Source organism: Scomber scombrus, chromosome 1 (genome assembly GCF_963691925.1).
Source record: "Scomber scombrus chromosome 1, fScoSco1.1, whole genome shotgun sequence".
NCBI lineage: Eukaryota > Metazoa > Chordata > Actinopteri > Scombriformes > Scombridae > Scomber > Scomber scombrus.
The window spans coordinates 21,537,649-21,563,317 of record NC_084970.1 but is presented as its reverse complement, the minus strand read 5'-3'; the positions used below and the strand labels follow the sequence as shown (position 1 = coordinate 21,563,317).

The 25,669-nt window shown below is 42.3% G+C and overlaps 1 protein-coding gene and 1 pseudogene across 1 annotated transcript; one reads left to right on the top strand and one right to left on the bottom strand.

Moving 5' to 3' along the window:
* The first annotated feature begins 7,103 nt into the window (after positions 1-7,103).
* LOC133991105 (uncharacterized) lies at positions 7,104-9,997 on the top strand (annotated as a pseudogene).
* A 10,599-nt stretch (positions 9,998-20,596) lies between these two features.
* On the bottom strand, positions 20,597-22,633 carry calca (calcitonin/calcitonin-related polypeptide, alpha). The gene is made up of 3 exons (XM_062417284.1): positions 22,529-22,633; positions 22,087-22,218; positions 20,597-20,759 (listed from the first exon to the last, which is right to left on the bottom strand). The coding sequence occupies exons 1-3, from the start codon at positions 22,612-22,614 to the stop codon at positions 20,597-20,599; spliced, it is 381 nt and encodes a 126-aa protein (XP_062273268.1). The 5' UTR covers positions 22,615-22,633.
* Between the last annotated feature and the right edge of the window lie 3,036 nt (positions 22,634-25,669).

The following is a 25,669-nucleotide window of genomic DNA, read 5'->3' as shown; positions in this document are numbered from 1 at the left end:
AATGTCATCGTTAGCTTTTGGCTAGTATCAGGTGTTAGTCCTATCGGTTCTCTTTCATAGCATTAGTTTCGTGTCTCACTATGGGAACGCCTCCTGCGTGACCTCATCAGAAGCACAAATAACATTACGCCAGCCCCAATTGGCTGGCATCAGTGACGTCTATGCCAGGAGGGGACGGGACCCTCCTCGTATATATTAGGCTGACATAGCGGCCAGTGTTGCCAACTTGGCGACTTTCTCGCTAAATCTGGCGACTTTCCAAACCCTCTTAGCGACTTTTTTCCTCAAAAGCGACTAGCGACAAATCTAGCGACTTTTTGTGGTGTTATTGGAGACTTTTCTGTTGTTTTGGAGACTCTGAAGGGAGAGCACGTATCGCTCTGCAGTTACTGTCCTCAACGAGTAGCGGGTGCTGCCGTGAGCCCCTCCCCCGTCCCAAAGCACTCACAGGCAGTCAGGTTCACAGTAGCCTCGCGCAGCGGACCCAGCTGCAGTCAGAGCAGAGAGGAGACCCACACCACTCAGTGTCCAGACTGCAAATGAATTGCGCAATTCCACACAGCATTACAGTTTTTTTTTGATATTCTAACATTTAACAATACAGAACAAAATTTATTTAAATTTAAAAAACAAACCAATAATCAACATAAGAAAGTTCATTTGTAGTTCTAAACATATTTAGGTTTTTTTTTAACTCACTTTTTCTCTCTCCCAAGACCTTATTCCTCTCTCCTACAGCGTCCATTACAATTATGGCCAATGGCCAATTATGCAAATTAGGCGATGACGTCATTTAGCGACTTTTAGGACAGCCAATAGCTACTTTCCTTACTGAGGAGTTGGCAACACTGATAGCGGCACTCGTCATTCAAAAACCTCTTCTCGCTTCTCACAGAAGCCTGTTGACAACTGTGCTAGGGTGCAAAGCTAAACTGTCCACTGACTCGGGTGCACAACTCGGTCGCCGGGCGCTTCATTCCCAATTGTACGGTTGTACAAAAAATAGCAATATTTTCCTAATCGAAGTAGCAATACTTTTGCTAATAGCTAACGTTGGCAATACCGACTGGTAGCAATACCTATTGGGATGTTAGCGTTAGCAACAGGTAGCAATACCTCCGGGGAAGTAGCAATACTTTCTCCTCATAAGCTAGCAGTAGGAAATAGCAATATTTATCCAACTGCTCACCTGGTAGCTGCACAAGCTGTTCAGTACATCCTCTAACTTGCAGGTATAGCCCATTAGCTGACCATGGCTACGGCTAACAACCCCAGTGAAGTAGGGAAAACCCTGAAGCTTTGTCCCTGTGGCAATACGATATCTGGCTGGGACACTCACCCCGTGTGTGCGGCATGTCTGGGCTTACCCCACGCTCAGGCTGCCTTAAGGTCCACCGACGAGTGTATCCACTGTGCTGCCTTCCCGCGTAAGCTTCTCCGCCAACGACTGGCCCGCCAAGTCAGCTTGTCGGGAGGAGATCCGCTGATGTGTTGAGCAGCTGCACCGCAGGGAGAAGCAGACCTGTCCGGGGGTGTGACCGCTTCACCTGGACCGAGCTGGGCGGATGCAGACCCCCAGCTCTTGACCACCGTTTTCCTGTCTCAGGAAATGGAGGAAGGATGCAAGCGTTTCCCTGCTGCCATCCTAGAAGGAGGTGCGGAAGATTACGGAGACGAGTCACCGACTCGGAGCTCCTATTGTCTGACGACGAAGATGAAGAATCCATCTTCCTGGCTAACGCCCGCGGGGCTGCAAAGCTCGCTGCGGACGGAGGTATCCAGTCCCCACCGGCGTCTCCTCTGGATCTTGACATGCAAGACATGTGCAAGCGCGTGGCAAGCAGGCTCGCCATCCCATGGCCCGTCGCCCAAGCAGAGGTTGTAAAATCGCGCTTCGACGGCAAGAAACTGCCCAAAGCAAAGAAGACAGGGAAGCAGCTGTTGCCCATTTTTCCGGAGCTACTCCACGAGATAGCCGTGACCTGGAAAGAGAGGCCATACAGCGAGAGACACCCCATCATGGGTAGCTCCCTGTTGGATTGCGAGGGGATGGAGACCCACGGTGTCTGCCAGATGCCATCCATAGAGCCACTGGTAGCGACTCACCTCCACCCGAAGGCTTCCATGTCTTCTTCGGCTCCCTCTCTCCCCTCAAAGACAGACCGCTTCCAGTCTAGCCTTACCGATAAGTGCTACAAAGCAGCGGCTCTGTCGGCAAGAGCCCTCAATGCTTCTTCTATTCTGACGGCCTACCAGGCTGAACTAGAAGAGGACATGACCGCCAAACCAGATACCACCCTGTGGGAAGAAATCTGCGGTATAACGGACCACGTCCTGCGTCTCCACAAAGTGGCCATCCAAGCTACAGGGAGAGCCATGGGTCTCATGGTTCTTCAGGAGAGGGCACGCTGGCTCGGGCTCACCAACCTGTCGACCAAGGAGAAAGAGGAGCTCTTCGATACCCCGGTCGTCCCTCATGGTGTCTTCGGTGTGGCCGTCACCTCCATGCAGAAGAGATTTGAGGAGAAAAAGAGAGATGACGAGGCGCTGAAACTTTGCCTGCCGAGGAGGGCTCAATTCGCCACTTCCACGGCGCAACGCCAGCCATCATACGCCCCCGGCCCCCGCTTTCAGGATCCCGAAGATATCTAAAGTGCAGGCAGGCTCCCAGAGGTCCCAAGAACCCGTGGTCCAGGAAGCAATCTCCTCAGCCCAGACTTCAAACTGCGCCGCCGCCTCCTCCTCCAGGCACCGTGATCGTGAGGAAAAAGAAATGGCCGGTCTGATAACCTCTCCCTGTTTCCCCCCTTTGCGGGCTTCTCCATCCCCTCTCTGCTCCGTTCCAGAGCAAGTTCGACGGGACCTGTTCCACATGTGGTAGTTAAGAATTTAAAAATAATTTGAATTTTCAGAAACATAATTTTATTCCTTTTCAGAGTTATGCATTGTGTTCCACTGTCTTAACGCATAATTTCATTGTTATTTCAGCTATGTCGCTAAGGTTATTACTGTGGAGAATATGCAGCCAGAGTGTAAATAATACAAATAGGTAATGTGTGTTCTTTTTCTGGGTTGATTATGCGTCGATCTATTGGTAATGCCCAGGGTTCAAGTTATGATTCCATCTTTGTGGGAGCCCATATGTGACCGCGTATTTTTTAGCTCTCTTGGACTCTTTTTTTGCCCCCAGTCTAGTTCTTAGTTTTGCCCTTTTTTCCCTATGCTCTTTGGAGCCTGTTTATTTATGAATTCTGTTTTCAATAAACTGAAGTATTTTTGTTGACGTATCTGTCTGCTTGTGGTCCACTTCAGCACCTTGGCCAGTGGCCGTGACAATAGCCTTAAGAGCATGAAGCATTGTATGCGCATTATGGATATGTCATGCTACCAATATTGCGCTCGTACACAGAGACACGCAGGCCTATTGATATGCATACAAACGGATCTTTTTATTGAAAATATTGTGGCTACAGCCTAGCCCAGGCAACACACTTTAAACAACGGGAGAATGATTTGGCTACTTGAACAAAGTAAAAGCCATTACCTTAATCATGCAGAGAAAATACACCAAACTGGTCTGTTTACAACAGGTTGTGGTCCAGGTCCAGGGACCCACGATGCTGACGTCCTATGTTCTCTCTTAAGCCATGACTGTACGTATGGCATTGGATCAAATTTCTATAAGGGGGTCCATTTAGATCCACAAACAGCAGCGCATTTAGGCTCGTGGCATGTAGTCTGTTTCTGGTTTGGTCATTGGTGTCATTGCATGCCGAAAAACCCCTTTCACACTCCGCAGATGTCAGGAGAAAAGTATTACTTGCAATAACAAGTCTCTTCATTGTTTCCCCCTGATGATGCCCCTGTAACTTCCAGTCTCTGAACTCACTGACCGCATCAGGAGCCGACTCTCCGACTAGTTTTGCGAGCATCCCGACCTCACAATCTCCAAAGAGAACAAGGTCAGCTCTCTCTTTGGGCCAGAAGTGCTGATCCATGGGCTTCAACATGATCACTAGATCATTCTCAGGAAGGCGTTTGTTGAGATTGGCAAGAATTGCCTGGTAGAACTGGGGCTTATTTATTTTAGGCTGCGTCTTGATAAGCGCAACGCCTTTGAGCTGGGCACTGGTTGCGCTTGTTTGGACTTTCAATTCTGTTTTCCCCCCTCATTCTTTCATAGCCGACAGCACTTCGATTGTTTGGGGAATATATCTGCTGGCATTACCAAGAGATGTGTCCCGTCTTTGCAATTTCAGGGAGAGCTCTTGTAGTTCACGTAACACGTCTTTCATGGTAGCTATATCAGTGAGGAATCCAGTGGATGTGAGATGCTTTAGTAAACCAGAGTACTTGGCCCTCTCTGTGCTGGAGCGCTTGTCATCTTCACTGGCTTTAATAGTCTGGAAACTGCTACTCACCCATCTAATGGTACAAAATGCGATTTTAAGAATCCTCATGTTCAATTCCGCGGCAGCTTGCTCGAGCTCCATTGCATTTTTTGTAGACTGGTGGTAAAGAGGATATAGCTTAGAGATGAAAAATTCAAAATGATTACACCCAGCCACAATTTTCAGAGAATCATTGACAGCTAACTCCAAACGATGTGCAAGGCAATGCATAGCCTGAAGTTGGGGGAAATCCTTCTTCAATCTTTGTATCCGGTATGGTCTGTCTCCCTGTCAAAACCGCAGCCCCATCTGTAGCAACACTTAACAAGTTCTTCTGAAGGAATTCCATATCCATTCCAGCTCCCTTGAGACTACTGAGCAGTGCATTGTAAATGGCTTCGGAACATGTCTACTGGTCCAATTCCACTATTTGAAAGAAGATATTGTCCATATCCCCTCTCCCTGTTACATCGCACCTCAAATATATAATAATGTATGCACGCCCATGAATAGTGCTTTCATCCAGTGTCACGCTGACACGAGAATCAAGTGACTTAATGTGAGAAATTAACTTCTTCTTCATATCATCTGCAATATGCCCCACGATGGTGGCACAGGAGTAGTCAGATCGGTGAGCAGGACCAACTGAAGCACCATTGAGCTCATTGAGTTTCATGATAGGGTTTAATTTCGTGTATGGCAATCTTTCTTTGGCGACAGTATAGGCTGCCCTGAATGAGCTGGCTGTCACATTTAATACAGACGCGTTTAATTCTACAACTTTTGTTGGGATCACTTCTTTGTTTTTTAGGTCTGCTATCTCCATAGCTCGTTTGTGAGCAGCACTGTCGCGGTGGATCCAGATTTTTTTGCGCAACTGTTTTTGGACAGGGCTACTCACTGTCCCATTGATCCAGGCGTCCGACAGATTTAAGCCTGCCTTTTTCTCAGTTAGCAAGAGTGTCTTTGCTGCCTTACAGGCAGTGCACCCAAGACCACCCTTGCCTGTAAACAGCCAGGGATAGTTTTCTTTCCACCATCGCCACTGTTTGAGTCCCCAGTTCTCCGGCCGCCCCTCTGTTGTATCAGTCCCAGTCCCAGTCACGTCACCCTTTTCTGTTTCCATGTTCTCATCATCATCAATCTCACATTCAGCGTCTGTGGCACCACCACTAGATGTAGCGGTAGAGCTAGCATCCACTACAGGCGCAGTAGGGCTAGCAGACGTCTGTGCTATATTTCTATCTGGAGCTATGTTTGGCTTTTTTGACGTAAAACCGAAACGGGACCAGTCAGAGCATGACGGCGTTGTAAGCGGCCTCTTTTTTTCGGTGGCATGGTACACTGGTAGAGAATAGACTCGTCTTCACATTTATTTCTTTTTTTTCAAAATAACAAGTTCAAATGTCTTCTTCGGATTAACGGTGGTGACGTTAGCGCTCGAATTGATAGTTTTGCACGCATAGTGGCTTGGTGGTGTAGTGCAGCCGCACCGCACTCACGATGCTTTTACTACATGTTTAGGCTACTGTTATTACTCCTCCTCGTCATGTGAAGCTATTTATATTTTATGTTAATATTACTCTATATGTTTTAGGGAAAATAGCTTTATTTATAATTGAAATTTTAGGCTATACTGTTGTATTTTCAGAGACCCCACAGATGTTTGAGTGTGCTGCTTTCATGGGAGCCAGACCTCTCTTTATGGGAGCTCAGCTCCCACCTAACTCAAACCCTGGTAATGCATCAGGGCTTCAGTAGGGAGAATCGCGCTACTCTTCCTCACTCAATACAGACGAGTGAAGGCAAGAGCAGAGTGTGTGTTTCTTCATCCCTCTTCCCTCACAATTTTCCCTGTTTAAGGTAATTACCGTACACAAAGCACTATAAATCTAGTGACACACGTTGTTGATAATTGTTATTTTGTCATTGTTGTTCATTGTGAGAGAAAGAGGTGAATTTTGTACTTTTATGTTGTCAAAGAGTTTCTGGCTAACTCCGTCAACGTGTAAGCTAGCTACTGTTATTGTCTCGCTTTAGCACCTGACTGTTGTTCCGCCATTTTCTGCATTTGAGCTTGTCACAGAGATATTTTCTGTAAGATGCTTAAAAATGTTATTTTATTACTGTAAAAAGTCAGTTCATGTGTCAGCTAAAAGACATAAGTTAAAAAGGTAAATGTATTTCATGTAAGTTGCAGTCTATGCTGGTTAAAAATATAATTTACATTATTTAGAAAACCATAGAGGATAACTTAGTTGTGGAAACTGTGGTCCTGAGACTGAGTGTATTCATACTGGGAAAATGTGTGAATTTGGTTGTACTGTATATAATTAAGACTCAATACAGACGAGTGAAGGCAAGAGCAGAGTGTGTTTCTTCATCCCTCTTCCCTCACTATTTTCCCTGTTTAAGGGCACAACACACACAGGGTGCAGAAATCGGGCAGACGTTCATGTTCCGGTGCCCACCAAAGTGAAACACAATCAGTGTCTTCAGTGTTGTCAAACAAGCACTTTGTTCATGCATTCTGTAATAAAAATGTTCCGAAACGCGTATCCAGGCAGACCGCCAAGGACGCTGTCATGCATAAAAACATACAAATTAAAAGATGTTGGAAAACAAATCAATAATGTCTGTCATAACACAGGCTGTAGGGTACAACATCCCCACAGCTGTGACAACGCAGACAGCCCATGCCTTCTATGCCCCATGCCGGTGGCGGCGGAGCACATGGACGGTACGTGTTGCGCGCCCCAACCACAAGAGGGCGCCAACCCACCAGCTTTGACAGAGTGGCCCGTCAGCCCCCTCTCTCTGCACAGGGAAGGCTGGGCCGCCTGCACTCAGTCGAAATGGGTGTTGAGAACGATAGAGAAGGGCTACAGGCTTCAATTCAATATCGCTCTACCACAGTTCAGAGAAATAATATACTCTCATGCTCGAAGCGAGTCTGCCAATATTCTCCTGGAAGAAATTTCCACTCTGAGAAGAAAAAGAGCTATCAGAGTTGTCCCTCACGAGGAGTCCCACAGCGGTTTCTACTCGAGGTATTTCCTAGTCCCAAAGAAGGGGGGAGGGGGATGAGAGCCATTTTGGACCTCCGTGCCCGAAACCATTATCTAAGGAAATACAAATTCAGGATGTTGACACACGCTTCTCTGCTGCGCTTCGTGCGTGCAGGCGACATTCCAATATATCCCCCACACCGGAAATATCTGCGTTTTTCTTTCCAGGGGATAGCCTACAAGTTTATGGTTCTGCCATTTGGCCTGTCACTGAGCCCAAGAGTGTTTGTAAAATGCACAGAGGCGGCAGTAGCCCCGCTCAGGGAGGGGGGCATTCGAGTGGCCACATACATAGACGACTGGCTAGTGGCAGCTTCCTCCCGTCAGGAGGTGGCGCGTCACAGATGCTCTCACTCGACACCTGGTGAACCTGGGTTTTCAGATAAATGTGGAAAAGAGCATTATGAATCCTGCGCAACGCATTACTTTCATAGGGCTCACTCTGGATTCTCTCCAAGCCAAGGCAGTTATCTCCCAGGACAGAGTGGAGACTATGCAGGCAACTCCAACACTGTTTCGCAGGGGCAACATGGTTACCCTCAAACAATGCCAGAGGCTGCTGGCTCTGATGGCCTCCTCTGTGGTGGCCATACGACTCGGACGTTTATATATGAAGGGCATTCAGCGCTGGGTGGCTTCTCTGGGTCTGGACCCCCACCGCGACGGTCACCGTCGGGTGAGGGTTTCCACGGACTGCTCGCTGGCGCTGCGCCAGTGGAAGAGTCCAGGTTTTCTGACTCAGGGGGTTACTATGGGATCCATCCTAGCCAGGAGAGTGATCACCACAGATGCTTCTCTGATGGGCTTGGGGTGCCACGCACGAGGGGAGAACAGCGAAAGGGAGATGGGACCCTCACATGCGTTCTTCTCACATAAATTGTCTGGAGCTGCTGGCTGTTCACCTGGCTCTGAAGCATTTCCTTCCTTGGTTGAGAGGTCATCACGTGTTAGTGAGGACATACAATTCCACCGTTGTGGCTTACATCAACAGACAGGGGGGGCTGAGGTCTGCCCAGTTACACACACTGGCACACAGACTGATAGTTTGGAGCAGTGTGCACCTGCAGTCTCTCAGGACAACTCATGTACCGGGCGTTCTGAACTATGGGGCGGACCTGTTGTCCAGGGGCAATCCGCTCTATGCGGAATGGAAACTTCACCCTGAAGTGGTGAAACAGATTTGGTCACGGTTCGGTCAGGCAACCGTGGACTTTTTACGCATCAGTGGAGAATGCTCAGTGTCCCCTGTTCAAGTGGCCGAAGACCCTCCTTTATGCATTTCCCCTGGTAGCTCTCATTCCCCCAACTCTGACCAGAGTGAGGGAAGGGGGTCGGTCTATGATCCTGGTAGCTCCACGTTGGCCGGGAAAGCATTGGCTGGCAGAGACTCCTGGCCGGCCCGCCGTGGCCACTGCCACTTCGCAGAGACTTGCTGTCTCAGGCACAGGGGAAGATATTCCATCCCCACCCAGAGAGGCTAGCTCTATGGGCTTGGCCCGTGAGCGGTTCAATTTGAATATGGTTGGACTTCCTCTCAATGTTATTAATACTATTCAGTGCGCCAGAGCTTCGTCAACGAGGACGCTGTATGAGTATAAGTGGCGTATGTTTGAGAGCTGGTGCTTGGCGTTACAAGCTATCCCTTTTCAGTGTTCTGTAACTGTGATTCTGTCATTCTTACAGGACCTTATTGAGAAGGGTAAGGCTTTTTCGACTGTCAAGGTGTACCTGGCAGCTATTTCAGCCTGCCATGTTGGTTTTGACGGAAAGACGGTGGGTCAACACCCTTTAGTCAGCCAATTTATGAAGGGGGCACGCCGTAAATTGCCTACGTCTAGGCCACTGGCTCCACCGTGGGATCTTCCCACTGTGATAGATGCTCTTTCCTGTTCGCCCTTCGAACCCCTGGAGCAAGTGGAACTGAAAATGTTGTCCTTGAAGACGGCCTTGTTGCTCGCTTTGGCCTCAGCTAAGCGCATTGGTGAGATCCATGCGTTTTCTGTGCATCAGACATGTATGCATTTTTCCTCAGGGGCTACTAAGGTCAATATGCAGCCTAACCCAGCTTTTATTCCAAAAGTGTCAGGGTCATGCTCCCCTATGGAACTGGCCGCTTTCTATCCCCCGCCTTTCTCCTTTGAGAAGCATCAGGGGTTGCATACTCTATGTCTGGTTCGTGCACTGCGAATTTACTTGGACAGGACCCAGAGTTTCAGAGGAGGTGATCAGTTGTTTGTGTCGTGGGTGAAACCACATGTGGGAAAGCCTGTCTCCAAACAGCATCTTTCCCATTGGATTGTAGGGGCTATTGCCCTGGCATACACTAGCAAGGGTCTCCAGCCTCCGGCTGGCCTACGTGCGCATTCCACTAGAGGTCTAGCGACTTCGTGGGCTCTTTTTAAAGGAGTTTCTATTCAAGAGATGTGGGCCTTGCCCCACACGTTTGCTAGGTTTTATAGGTTGGATGTCACAGTTCCAACTCTTGCACATTCGGTCCTCAGTGCAGGCTCTTCCTGGAACGTGGCTCCTTCCCGGTGAAGTGCCGCTGGGGACAGTTGTCTTCGTTACAGGCATGTCTGGCAATCCGGGAGTCAATATTTTTTCCCATAGTGAGACACGAAACGAATGCTATGAAAGAGAACTTAAGGTTATAGATATAACCCCGGTTCTCTGATTAGCATGAGTGAGTGTCTCACCAGACCACCCTCCTTGCTATGGAAGCGAGGAAGAGGTGAGCTTGTTTTGAATGACGAGTGCCGCTATGTCAGCCTAATAAATAGGAGGAGGGTCCCATCCCCTCCTGACATAGACGTCACTGATGCCAGCCAATTGGGGCTGGCGCAATGTTATTTGTGCTTCTGATGACGTCACGCAGGAGGCGTTCACATAGTAAGACACTCACTCATGCTAATCAGAGAACCGGGGTTATATCCATAACCTTAAGTTTATTCATTGGCTCATCTAGCAGCGACATGCTAATGTCGTTGTTAGCCGTTTGTGGGTGTTAAGAAATGTAATAATTGTTTCTTATTCCGTTCAACTCACTCCACAGGCATTTACCATGTTCAATTAAATTACCAACAAAGGTTTTTTCGCCATGGCGTTTGCCAGGTAAGGAGTGCTTGGGTTTGATTGGTGCAACTAAGAGTTGAAGCCCCACCCCCTGACCCACCTATCCTTTGTTTCATTGGCTCCTAGCAACTGCTAACACAAATGGCATTGTCTCAATAACATTATTACTAGTCTTTTTTTTTTCTTTTTTTTCTTATTATTTACAGAAAAAATTATGTTTGGATTCCCTGAATATGACAGCTGACTGTCTATATCAAACAATACATTAATTCAATATCTGAATATACAAACTAAAAATCTGTTAAAACGTATAGCCACTATAATCTTCAAGATATTTATTGAACTGTTTATTTGTTTTGTATCAACCTTTAGTCACCCTGGCATGTTTGTGATTATTTTATTAAAGTTGTTTACAAGAAGTTGTTTTTTAGCTGAAAAATAAATATTACTAGTCTTTCTGATAAGCTGAAATGTGTTTATGGGGTTGTATTTCCATATTCTGTGCTAAAGAGGTATCTACCTACTGCTGCACTTTATAGTAACATTTAATCATCTGGTACTTGTATACAGTGCTTATAAAAAGTATTCACCCCCTTGGATGTTTTCCCCTTTTATTGCTTTTACAAATTGAATCATGGTCAATATAATTTGGCTCTTTTTTAAAATAATTTACAAAAAACTACTCTTTAATGTCAAAGTGAAAACAGTTTTCTACAAAGTAATATCAATTAACTAAAAATATATAATGTAAAATAAGTGATTGCATAAATATTCACCCCCATGATGCTGCCACCACCATGCTTCACGGTGGGGATGGTGTGTTTGTGGTGATTTGCAGTGCCTCCCTCACCAGTCTCCTTCTTGCACGGTCACTCAGTTTGTGAGGATAGCCTGCTCTAGGCAGATTTACACATGTGCCATACTCCTTCCATTTCTTAATGATGGATTTAACTGAACTCCAGGGGATGTCCAGTGACTGGAATTTTTTTTGTATCCATCCCCTCACTTATACTTTTCAATTACCTTTTCTTGGAGTTTCTTGGCGTGTTCTTTTGTCTTCATGGTGTAATTGTAGCAGTAATACTGATTAACCAGTGACTGGACCTTCCAGACACATCAATCAATCAATCAATCAATCTTTATTTGTATAGCGCCAAATCACAACAAAGTTATCTCAAGGCACTTTACACATAGAGCAGGTTCTAAACCGTACTCTTCAAGTTTTAATTTTAAAGAGACCCAACATTCCCACATGAGCAAGCATTTAGCGACAATGGCAAGAAAAAACTCCCTTTTAACAGGAAGAAACCTCAGGCAGAACCAGGCTCAAAGTGGGCGGCCATCTGCCTCGACCGGTTGGGGTAGAGGGTAGAGAGAGGAAGAATAGGAGAGAGAGAGAGTAGCACATTGAAAATAAACATTGAAGCTAGAAGGTCCGAGACTGGAATCTGTCATCCGGACGTCTACAGGCCCAGATTGCCTGTGAGATGAGAAAGCACAAACAACTCCGGGGGAAGAAGTGTAGGTTACTGAATGCATTAATAGTACATGAATGTTATTGGATATAGATGGATGGATAGAGAGAGAGAGAGGAGGAGAGAGGAGCTCAGTGCATCATGGAGGTAGGAGTCCCCCGGCAGTCTAAGCCTATAGCAGCATAAACTAGGAGCTTGCTAACTATAAGCTCTATCAAAAAGGACAGTTTTAAGCCTACTCTTAAAAGTAGAGAGGGTGTCTGCCCTCCGGACCGAATCTGGGAGATGGTTCCACAGGAGAGGAGCCAGAAAACTGAAGGCTCTGCCTCCCATTCTACTTTTAGAGATACTAGGTACCACAAGTAGGCCTGCGTTCTGGGAGCGCAGTGTTCTGGTAGGTACATAAGGTACTATGAGCTCTTTAAGGTATGATGGAGCCTGACCAGTAAGAGCTTTAAAAGTGAGGAGAAGGATTTTAAATTCTATTCTTGATTTTATGGGAAGCCAATGCAGTGAAGCTAAAATTGGAGTAATGTGATCTCTCTTTCTAGTTTTTGTCAGAACGCGTGCAGCTGCATTCTGGACCAGTTGGAGAGTCTTTAGAGACTTGTTAGGGCAGCCTGATAATAATGAATTACAATAATCCAGCCTAGAAGTAACAAATGCATGGATTAGTTTTTCAGCATCATTTTGAGACAGAATATGTCTGATTTTTGAAATATTACGCAGATGAAAATAGGCAGACCTTGAAATTTGTTTTATGTGGGAATTAAAGGACAGATCCTGGTCAAATATAACTCCTAGGTTCCTTACAGTAGTACTGGAGGCCAAAGTAATGCCATCCAGAGTAGTTATATCATTGGATAATGTGTTTCTAAGGTGTTTAGGGCCAAGCACAATAACTTCAGTTTTTTCTGAGTTTAACAGCAGGAAGTTACAGGTCATCCAGGCCTTTATGTCCTTGATGCATGTTTGTAGTTTAGTTAACTGGTTGATTTCATTAGGCTTTATTGATAGATATAATTGAGTGTCATCTGCATAACAATGAAAATGTATTGAGTGTTTCCGAATAATATTTCCTAAAGGAAGCATATATAAGGAGAATAGTATTGGTCCAAGCACTGAACCCTGAGGAACACCGTGTTTTACTTTTGTTTGCATGGAGGATTTATCATTGACATTTACAAACTGAAATCTATCTGACAGATAGGATTTAAACCAATTTAATGCTGTTCCTTTAATACCAATTAAATGTTCAAGTCTCTTTAACAGGATTTGATGATCAATAGTATCGAAGGCAGCACTAAGATCTAACAGGACGAGGACAGAGAGAAGTCCATTGTCTGATGAAGTTAGGAGGTCATTTGTAACTTTTACCAGTGCAGTTTCTGTGCTATGATGAGCTCTGAATCCAGACTGAAAATCCTCAAATAAGCTATTATTATTTAGAAAGTTACACAGCTGATTAACAACTGCTTTCTCGAGGATCTTAGAGAGAAAGGGGAGGTTCGATATGGGCCTATAGTTAGCTAGAACCTCTGAATCAAGAGTAGGCTTCTTAAGAAGTGGTTTAATGACAGCTACTTTAAAAGACTGTGGTACATATCCTGTCACTAAAGACAGATTGATCATATTTAATAAGGAAGTACTAACAGAGGGAAGGACTTCCTTAAGCAGCCTAGTTGGAATCGGGTCTAAGAGACAGGTTCATGGTTTAGAGGAAGTGATCATTGAGGTTAATTCTATAAGGTCGACTGGAGAGAAACAGTCTAAATAAATATCAGGTTTAACAGCAGTTTCTGAGTTTCCTATGTTAGAGGATGAATCAGTGCTTATTGAGGGCAAGAGGTGATTAATTGTATCCCTAATAGTTAAGATTTTGTCATTAAAGAAACTCATGAAGTCATCACTACTGAGAGTTAAAGGAATACATGGATCAGTAGTGTTATGACTCTTTGTCAGTTTAGCCAAAGTACTGAAAAGAAACCTTGGACTATTTTTATTCTCCTCTATTAGTGATGAGTAGTAGGCAGCTCTGGTGTTACGGAGGGCCTTCTTATATGTTTTAAGACTGTCTTGCCAGGTTAGGTGAGATTCTTCTGATTTAGTGGAGCGCCATATTCTTTCTAGTTTTCGTAAAATTTGTTTTAATTGTCGAGTTTGGGAATTATACCAAGGAGCTGTTTTCTGTTGTTTAATTATCTTCTTTTTTAAAGGAGCGATGGAGTCCAGAGTTGTTCTCAGTAAGTCTGCAGCGCTATCAACAATACAGTCAATCTGGGGGGGACTGAAATCAGAATAAGTCATCTCTGTTGTATTGATACATGGCATTGAGCTCAACATTGATGGAATTTTTTCTTTAAATTTAGTGACAGCACCATCAGACAGACATCTAGTAAGAACATGTCTGTCCAGTGGTGTATAGTCCAAATTCAAATGTTATTAAGTAGTGGTCTGATAAAGAAGGATTATGAGGGAAAACTATTAAATGTTCAACCTCAATACCATATGTCAGAACAAGGTCGAGGGTGTGGTTATAACAGTGAGTTGGCTCATTCACATTTTGAGAGAAGCCAATTGAATCTAATAATGCAATAAATGCAGTGTTAAGGCTATCATTCTCAACATCCACATGAATGTTAAAGTCACCTACTATAATTATCTTATCAGTGCTAAGGACTAAATTTGATAAAAGCTCTGAGAAGTCAGATAAAAATTGGGCGTACGGGCCAGGAGGACGGTAGATTACAACAAATAAGACAGGCTGTAAAGTTTTCCAGGCTGGGTGAGAAAGGCTGAGAACAAGACTTTCAAATGATTTATAATTAAGTTTAGGTCTAGGGTTGATTTTTAGGTCTGAGTTAAAAATGGCTGCAACTCCACCTCCTCGGCCAGTGTCTCGAGGGATGTGGGTATTGATATGACTGGGAGGAGTGGATTCATTTAGACTGACATATTCATCCTGACGCAGCCAGGTTTCAGTAAGACAGAATAAGTCAATATGATGATCTGATATTATATCATTGATTAATACACCTTTAGAGGAGAGAGATCTAGTGTTTAAGAGTCCACATTTAACTCTCTTATTTTGATGGTCCATTACTGGAGTGGTATTAATTTTGGTCAGGTTTTTATGTATCGCTCTTCTATTAAAAGCTGTTTTAATTGGTTTAGGAGGTCGGGGGACAGACACAGTCTCTATATGTAATTGGGTGGGTAACTGCTCTAGTGGAAGCACAGAGAAGCGTGTAAGACTTGCAGCTCTGTCTCCTGGTCTGGACTCTGGGTTGTCATGGATTTGGGTCAATGAATTCGGCCATATTTCTAGATATGAGAGCAGCTCCGTCCAAAGTGGGATGTATGCCGTCTCTCCTAATCAGACCAGGTCTTCCCCAAAAAGTTTGCCAATTATCAACGAAGCCCACATCATTATCTGGACACCACCTCGACAACCAGCGGTTAAATGATGACATGCGGCTATACATGTCATCACTGATCAAATTAGGCAGGGGCCCAGAGAAAACTACGGAGTCCGACATTGTTTTAGCAAATGTACACACCGACTCAACATTAATTTTAGTGACCTCCGATTGGCGTAATCGGGTGTCATTTCCACCAGCATGAATGATAATCTTACTGTATCTATGTTTATCCTTAGCCAGCAGTTTTAAAGTTGACTCTATGTCGCCCGCTCTGGCCCCAGGAATACATTTGACTATGGTCCCTGGTGTCGCTAATTTCACGTTTCTGACTATGGAGCTACCAATGATCAGAGTCTGTTCCTCAGCAGGTGTGTTGCTGAGTGGGGATAATCTGTTTGAAACATGAAGTGGTTGGTGGTGAACCGTGGGCTTCTGTTTGGGGCTATGCTTCCTTCGATTAGTCACCCACCTGCCCTGGTTTCCCAGCTGCTTGAGAACTACCGGGGGATTAGCAGTTATGCTAACACTGGCTGCAGGACGGCTCGCACCGGTTACTGGGGCCTGGCTAATAACTGGAGCTAACTGGCTATCCTTGGTGCGGAGCCGCGTTTCTAACTCACTAAGCCTCGCCTCCAAAACTGCAAACAGACTACACTTAGTACAAGTATCATTACCGTCAAATGAGGCAGAGGAGTAGCTAAACATGTGACACACCGAGCAAGATAGAGCAGAAGAGTGAGAAGAGGGGAGAGAAGCCATGGCTAACCACTAACCAAGATTAGCTGTGGAGCTAACAATAGAGCTAAAGCAACAGAAGTTTAAAACTGTGGGTTTTAAGAGATCGGAAAAGCAAGAAGCGCTTTAAACCAAACAAGCGTATGCTTAAGTGTACAATTAATAAAAGTAGAATATATAAAAGTTAGCGGAGTAGAGAGCAGAGACACTAACGCTAACAGTAAACAGTAACACAGGTGTACTAAAATCACTTGAGACACATTCACTGCACTCAGGTGATCCCTATTTCACTATTTGTGAGAATACTAGCAAGAATAGGCTGGACCTCTATTGAATTGGGTCAGTCATTTTAAAGGGGGTGAATATGTATGCAATCACCTATTTTACATTATATATTTTTAATTAATTGGCATTACTTTGTAGAAATCTGTTTTCACTTTGACATTAAATAGTTGTATTTGGTAAATTATTTTTTTTAACCCAAATTATATTGACCATGATTCAATTTATAAAAGCAATAAAAGGGGAAAACATCCAAGGGGGTGAATACTTTTTATAGGCACTGTATATCTTCTAACAAAGCTCAAATACCCCTTTTCCACTGAGCTGGAGCTAGAGCTTGCTGGGAGCTAGAGCTTGACTAAGCACCTGCTCTTTGCTTTTCTACCGCCAAAGCTCCAGGCCCGAGCCTCAGAACGGGAGCCAGAGCGAGCACCAAGTCTTTGCTGGTCTAAAGCAAGACCCGATTACATCAGCGGACTGGGGGCGTGGTTATGTGAGCAGGACTCAAGAATGAGATAAAGTCATATTTAGGCAGAAATAACCTTTCAGTAACTGTATTTGGCCTCCAATCAATTTTTTGCAGGTGAAAATGCCTTATTTTGTGTTATAATGGTCCTTTAAAAGAGTTCCAAACTGTCCTGTGAGCTCTAGTGTTTATATTATGAAGCTTATGAATGAGATCAAGTCATATTTAGGCAGAAGTCAACTTTCAGTAACTGTATTTGGCCTTTAATCAATTTTTGGCAGGTGAAAACTGTTCGTTATTTTATAGGCGTATGTAACCCTCCCATAAATCATGTCTTTTATAGTCTTGTCTCCAAATAGTAGGCATAAACAATAATATTAGATATAAAACACATCCCAACATGGGAATCAAATACTACGTAGGGCCCAGATCACATAAAAAACAACGCAGAGTCACGAGGATCATTGCAAAAGTGATAATTTCTTTACTGAACACACACCCATAAATCACATTCATTATAGTCTAATTTATAATTGCGGACGTACAGTTGTATGTAAATGCATATTATGACCGTTTTAGCGCTACCGCTCAACGGACTGCTGTGCGTGCTCCCGCGGCCAGAAATCAGATTCTGGCAGACGATCACTTTTTGGCGCGACACCGTTCCTGTATTTCTATGTAGGCTTGCAAACACATGAACAGCACTTGCATCGCAGCCGCAATTTCCTCCATCTTCGTCGCCTTCTCCTCCTTCTTTGTTGTCTTTTGTTTTCTTCTTCTCCTTCTTTGTTTTCTTCTTCCTCGTTTCCGGCGGGCTAGATGCCTTGCGGCATGTTGTTGCCTCTCACTGGTGAATCATGGAAGTGCTTCAAAGGCGCACGCTGGCTACGTTATACAGTGACGTAATCGCGTGGCTCCTTGCCAGCTCCTTGCCGGTAGAAACACAACAGGTTCGTAAGAGTTGCTCGGGTTAACACCAACTGAGTACTCGCTGTAGCACCAGCTCCCAGCAAGCTCTAGCTCCAGCTCAGCGGAAAAGGGGTAAAAGAAACTCAAATATGTTTTTTTCTGTTTTCTTTCCTCTTGAAGTGTGATGCTCATGTTGTGTCAGTATTTATTGTTCACTTCACTTGATGGCCAAATTTGGCAACTTATACGCACCTGCTGGTGTGTAAAGTGTTGCAAAATAAACAATGAAAGTTCTTAATGGGTAGATTTACTTTGTAAAAGGTAATATTCAGTAATATCACATGTTACCAATTCATTAATTTGAATACATAATTGATGTCTATTATTTAAAATGTGTGCACATGGGTAAGTTGCAACTAAGGTAAGTTCCAGCCAAGCTCCCATAAGGCAGTATGGTTAAGATCAGGCAAATATGTATTGCCTACTTGATCCAAGTGTGACTGAAGTTTGAAAAGGTTTTGGTCATAGTAGAATGGAGTTTGTATTCACTCCCTTTTGTTTGTTGTCTTTGGCATTGGCATTATTTTTGTTGTTTTGCTTGGTGTGGCTATAGTCTTATGGAGATAGGGATAGTTGTGTTTTCAAAACTTGCATCAACCCAGAGTGGATGAATAATTTTTCCCCCCTCACTTGGTGGCAAGACATAGTGTAGAATTTCAAGTGGTCAACATAGAATTAGTCATACTGAAAAATGCATCCCTAAGTGTCCAATGGTTTGAGATTTCGTGAAATAGGGAAATGGCCCAATCCTGATCAAAGTTGGATCTGTGTAAAACAACACCCAAAACAACTGGCAGCATTTATAACAGACTTTTACTTAGATAACAACATTAAACATAACCAGAAACAATAATTACGTAATGCTGCTGTAATGTAATGTTGCTGTAAAGACACATATCCCAAAACGTATTCATGAATGCAGCTGCCTTCCCAGTGAAAAAGCAGTGTCTTATTTTAATCACTGGTGTGCAAAATAAGCCAATTGTTGCATGATAGAATGCAAATGTTTTAAATGTCAGAAATACTGTGTAACTACCATTGTATCATATAACAAAGTGTCAAATACCAGTTATAATGCGTAAAAATGTTTTAATTTTGTAAAGTGTGGAGATGCTCCGATTATGTATGTGTATTACATGTAACGAGTTCCCTCTTTTTCCATGACAACAGAAAAGTGAATATGTAATATACCATGCCTTTACTGCCACAATTTGTGCATCTTCTCAAAATGAATTGTTCCTATAAAGTTGAATATGGCGTAATGCTCTCATACACACAAAAATACAGTAAGCCATGACAGCCTCATGTACCTAAAATACAATTTATTCCTGCTTTCAGTTCACAATTATTACAATATGTGGAATCATAAATACATTTTCCACATTTGCATTGTGCACTATAATGACATGTTTTACATCAAGGTACAAGACAGCTACATTCGTTGGAGGTTTTGTTGCAGATGTACAGAAAAAGACACGCACTATACTGCTGACACAGGTCAGAAGTGCAGTTGAGCTACAGGCCAAGATAAAGAAAATAATCCATCCTCAACTCTGGTTACAATGGAGATATCTTCTCACTTGACCGGGCCATTATGACCGAAATGCCCATACTAGTTATTTTTCTGTTTTCAAGCACAGGTTAACAATGGATACTGGCAACTGTCTGGCAGTCTGAAAGCAAGACATCAGTCCATATGTGTGAAGGATATTTTTTCTAAATGATGCAGTTGTTTCCAAGTGTTCGTAGATGGATGACGATGTAGTTTTGTCACTTAAAAGAGGCACTCGGTCCTACAAAACCAAAGAGAGAAGAGAACAAAACATGGGTTAACATTTGTTTTGTGTTTCACATTGTGTTATGGCTTGTGAAGGTTTTCCTGGGGCATTTTGCCTTATTTGATCGTTTGACAGTTATAATATTCACACTGTAGCTGTCTCCAAAGGGACACATCTTTAACCAAGGATTTTCTGTAATGTTAATGTTACTGTTACTATGGACCAATCAGGTTTTATCAATGTGTAATAGGTATTTAACAAATAAACCTTAAATTGTGAATGCAAAGTCCAGTCTTTACAAAACATGGAATTATAAATGTACTTGTAGGTTCAATTCATCTATAATTTCTTTATGCTGTTTTCCATGATGTAATTTTATGCAGTACAGTTTTTTTCATCTGGTCTATTCTGCACACACAGCATCTGCATTGCATGTCTGTCCATCCTGGAATAGGGAGCCCTCCTCTGTTGCTCTTCCTGTGGTCTCTTCCCTGTTAAAGTTGTTCCTTTTCCAATTTGAGCGTACAAGGACAGAAGATGTTGTATTGCTGTACAGATTGTAAAGGCCCCTGAGGCAAATTTGAGATTTATACTGGGCTATACAAATATAAACGTACTTGACTGGGTGGTGCCAAAGTAGCAAAATACTAGTTTCTTAACTTTGCACAGCAGGTGTTGATCAGTTAATTGATCACATGGCACTCAGCATATTTGAGAATACTAGGTTCAGAGAATATCATTGATGATGTGTATATGATTATGTAAAAGACTTCCTTGCTTAAACTACAATCATAAATTGCAAGCTTGGTTTCAAAACCCTGTGATGTAATTTTTAAACCATTATTTTGATCTCTAAACTATAGTCACTTGTTTAAACCAACAGTAATGCTGATGTAAAAGTACAGAGTGCTATGTGTACCATGTTTCTATTCTTGTGCTCACAGAGGACCGTGTCGCTTCCTTCTGCCAAATGCCTGGGCACCCACATTGGTGGGAACAAAATTGCTGTGTCCCAGTCCTCCCGATCGACTCAGGAAGTCAGCCAAGCGGTGGGTTACACAGGTGGCTGTGTTGCATGCCCTCTTCTGTGCTGTTGCATTGCTTGTAAGAGGGGGAAAAATTGTTATCACAGTTCATTATGATATTCAAGATCAAATCAGACACCTGTTGATAGACTCTCTACAATATAATGTCTTACATCATCGACAATAAATTACATGCTTACCTTAGTCTTTTTTCATTTTTTGTTTTATTAGTAATGTATAGAATAAAACTTGAATGAATTAAAGGATATCCGTGTAAAAAATATGTTAATGTAGGAGAAGAATAATTCAACTTTAAAATGTTTTTTTAGCTTAACTTATATTTTATTGTAATGAGTGCTAACAAATATGAATATCACACAGAACTGCCTAAGTAATACAGTTTTTAGATGAATACAATTTCAGTTAATTTAAACATGTTATGAAGTTTTGAACTCTGTCAAAAAGAAGATTCTGACAATGGAAAACTAACGAAGTTAGTCTGACAAACAGTCCACGTGCATCAGCAGTCTCGTGTATGGATAGCACTAAATGAACAAGCAAATGATAATTAAGAAAGAAGAAGAATGGAGTTTTAATTGTATGAGTTGCTGTATCTTTCCAATTGCTCAGATAGACTTCTTTTCTTGCCAGGTGTCCCTGCTCCAACATCAGTGCGGGGATAAGTTTGTAGTTTGTGAATATCCTGGGAGAGTTTGCCCAGCACACAGGTGCTTAAGCCAGTGCAGCGCTTGGACATGGGTCTATCTGGGCTGTTAGAGATGGAGAAAAACATGCAGAAACAGGCTTACAGCAATGATGGCATGCCGATAAATATAAATATTTACATGCATGGCGTTTTTTTCTAAAATGTCATGCACATACAGAATAAAACAAATTTAGCATTTAAAAGACATGCTAACAGATCCAGCTGGCATATGAAGCTATGTTGACAACCAAAATATTGTAGTTGAGTTTTCATGCTATTATTCGGTTTCATTTTCTGTAATAAAGTCGATCATGCATGTTTTCTCACATTTGATTTCATGCTCTTTGTTTTCTGTACACTCCACATTAATTTAATGCTGAATGAACAGATGAATGAATTAATGCATGACTGCAATCCATGCATTATGGGATTAAAACATAATAGAGTCACACAATTTTCACCACGATATATACCTTGATGAATACTAAAAAACCAAACCTCGAGCTGTTGGGCTTGTAAACAACAGTGTGTTACATTGTGCTTAACTGAAAGTAAAATTACATAGATAGATAGATAGATAGATAGATAGATAGATAGATAGATAGATAGATAGATAGATAGATAGATAGATAGATAGATAGATAGATAGATAGAGTACACTATAGTAAGATGATAACTAAAATGGTAAAAGCCATACTTGTTTCCATCAGCTGTTTGTTGCTCTTGCTCATCTGAAGTTATCTGCATAAACTCCTTGATAGCTCTGAGTAACCTTTGAGCATCGTCACTGGATAGTGTGACTCCATCTGTCAAGGCATCCTTGCTATTTCTAAAAATACATTAAATCACATTAAATAAAATAGATCTCTTTGGTTGTGCCACAACATTGGTTCAAAACAGCATTTATTGTCATATTTTCAAGATAAATACTACAGTAAAAGGTCTCAGAATACAAAAAACTCTTTGACTTATGAGGAAATTAAGTTATTAAATTAATACATTTGATTAGTTACTGGACTCTTTAGAAATCATGTTAAATGCAAAAACCTTTTCAGACACACAACATAATTGTTTTGGGTTTTTTGTTTTGTTTTACAAATTAGAAATATTATATACTTAAATAATGCTCAAGGTCTCACCTGGATGGAGCTGCCTGTGAGATGTACATCTGACAAATAATCAGCCCATAGGCAAGAAGAAGAGTCCAGAGTTTCAGCATGATCATGATTCCCTATGAAAAAGAGAAAAAAAAGAGAATCCCACACAAGATCATAACGACTGCTGCAAGGAAATATCTTTAAATGCATTATCTGTGTCTACAACAATCTAATGTCATTAAACATTTTTTTAATGTACACTGCCTCGTTAATGCATTCAAAGCTGATTGAATCATCTCTCTCTATCTCACTCTTGTACTCCCTCATTGTTAGAGCCGCTGAAGTTACAGACGCACATAGAAGAGTTATTGGTTATATACTGAAAAGGGAAGCTTTGCCAGCAACCATAACAGCACCTCTGTCCATTAGCAGAATTAGCTGCAGTCTGCCATAGATAGTATGACACCATCAGCAACATCTCCCCAGATAAGCAACCAGTTTCCACCAGTATAAGGGAGTATTCAGTCTTCCCAGTCCTCACCTTCTCAAAAAACTGCAGCATTATATCTGACACTTCTTAAAATGAAAACTAACATAATTGGTACCATCAACTAAAGAGTAATTATAAAAACAAGCAGTATTTTGTCTACTCACCGAAAGATGATAGTTCTTGCAATGAAGAATTAAATGATATGTGTTGAATTGAAGACTCACTCGAGAATCTGCTGAACACTCCCATAGAACAGAGATTTATATATGTTCCACAAATTACTGTATGAACAGAGTCAGCACTTGATCATTCTCGATTGGTCAGTCAAATATTATACCTCAAACTGCTAGCCAATCAGAATGCGCACGTCACTTACAGCGAGCCAATAAAACATCTTGTACGCAAATGACATCAGTGCATGGTCATAAATTTGTTTAATTCACAAAAGGCTGGCAGGTGTTTGACTCAGTTGGTAGGGTGATTTGTAGTGAGGTTATACTGTACTTTAGGCAGGGTGAGCCATCAAACAATAAAGTAATGGCCAGAAGAGTGAGTCACAGTGTGAGGGTCTCCAGAACTAATATACTGTATGTGCAGGTGTAAACACCTACAGTAAAGCTCCTTATATTAAAGGATCTATTTTTATGTTGGTCAGAGAATGTGAACATAATTTACCACTGCTTCTCTATATTAACAGCTAAGTTAACATTGAAAAGTTAGAGGTAAAATAGGAATGTATAATTTTGTTATGTAGTGCCGTTTCATTTTTAAGTGATTAAGATGAGGAGGGCCAATGTAATAAGGAAAGGGTGTGGTACCTAATGTCACTCACATACAGACTGAACACATTAATGGAAATACCACAAGAAAATAGTATAAATCAAATTTACAAAAACATATTACCAATTAGCAATGTGTGTCAACACCCTGATAATCACAGCTTTATTAAACCACATGACACCACTGACAGCGTTTATTGAACTCAATCAAGCAAGATGCATTTTTCTAGTGTGGCAAAGGGGATGCGGTCCAATGCCAAGTGCAGATAAAGTTCATCATAAAAAAGAGACACATACCAGAAAATTGCTAAATACCACAAACTCCAGCCTTAGAAAAGACAGACAGAACACTGTATGACAGTCTCAACAAAATGTGTTATCTTCACAAAGCTAGTAGGTGTAGGTATGGCAGTACCTCCTTTTAAAAATAACAGACAATCTGCAAGGAGGAAAAAAGATGATTTCTCAAACTCTGGAAAGGATTAAGCTGCCTTCCAACCACACTGTATATTGTTTGTACCAATGTTTTATATGATTTATATCAGGTTGAACAAAGTAGTTTCTTTTCTATGTGAGAATAGCAACACAGTGAGCTCTCGATGGATACACTAAACCCTCCCAAAGAATAGTGGTGTTCATTGGGTTTCTCCAAGATAATTACTGGGCTGTTGGTCTCTGGCCATCTTCTAATTCCCCTTATGTAACAATATTGGATGATGTATCATAAACCATCCTGCCTCCCAGTTATTTTTTGCGTCACAAGGAAACTCATTAGTGTGGATGAGCCTTTTAGTACTATTGAGCAGACCTGCAGGCCTTATACCAGGGGCAGTAAATTAATCACCAGCAGCTTCATATGCTGTTCGAAACTGCTCATGGAAGACTAAAAACTCTGGAGCAAAAGTTTGCAAGAGCACTCACACAATGATTACTGTTTATTGTCTTGTTCTCATCTGAGTACCTTGCCGAGAAATTTTAAAATCATATTTTAATGTTTTCGGTTACTACTTATCCTCAGTTTATCATGTGTATATCACAGAGATACTGTTTACAAATTCCCCCAAATTATTGCAAATACTGATGCTAAAAGTCTTTTGATAATGACTTGCCCCCAGGCCTTGTTACACCGCTGCTTGCTCTGACCTGAGCTGAGGCAGAAAAATTATATTCCAAGGGGAAAAGTGTATTGTCAGGACTGCAATTAGCTGTCACTGTTAACATTGTTTAATCTTAGGCATGAATTGGCCTGGGAAATTAATTACAACACAGGAGAGCATTCATGACAGAAAGGCTGGCGTTATGCTCTGTGCAATGCTCATCATTGACAGTCTGACTCAGTGCGAATGTGTCTCCTTCCAAAGAGGAGCAGCATCATTCTTGGCTGGGGCTTTGCTAAAAGGCCCCAAAGAGGTTTCCCTTCAGAGATTTCTCATATTGACACCTTTCAGTATTCATATAGGCAATAAGAGTTGTTAATCAGCTGGAATGATTTCACAGTGAAGTAATATTATAGTTGTCACATGAGGATTGTGGAAATATGAGTTTATGGATGGATCAGTTATTTGTGATGTGAAATGTACAAGATATCAGTGCTCTGTAAAGTTTGTTTTAGCCCCTTTTGCATGTGTCCAGGCTTGTGTAAAATCTAAAAAGGCAAGCTGAATTGAGGCCATTACACCAGTGTAAGGGATTTGAAATTGTTTTGGAATCATTATGCTAGTTGGAATTTAAAAATTAGCTCCTTGTCCAAGAACTCCGATAGAGGCTTTATAAGGAAAATAAATTCAACCAAGAGAAACAGAAAATGATTTCTGTGAAACTGGGAGTTTGCAATAGTGTTTAAGGAAAGAATGGCCTGAGAAAGCAGAAACATATGTACAGTTTCACACAAAAAGAGCACCAAAATAGCGCTGT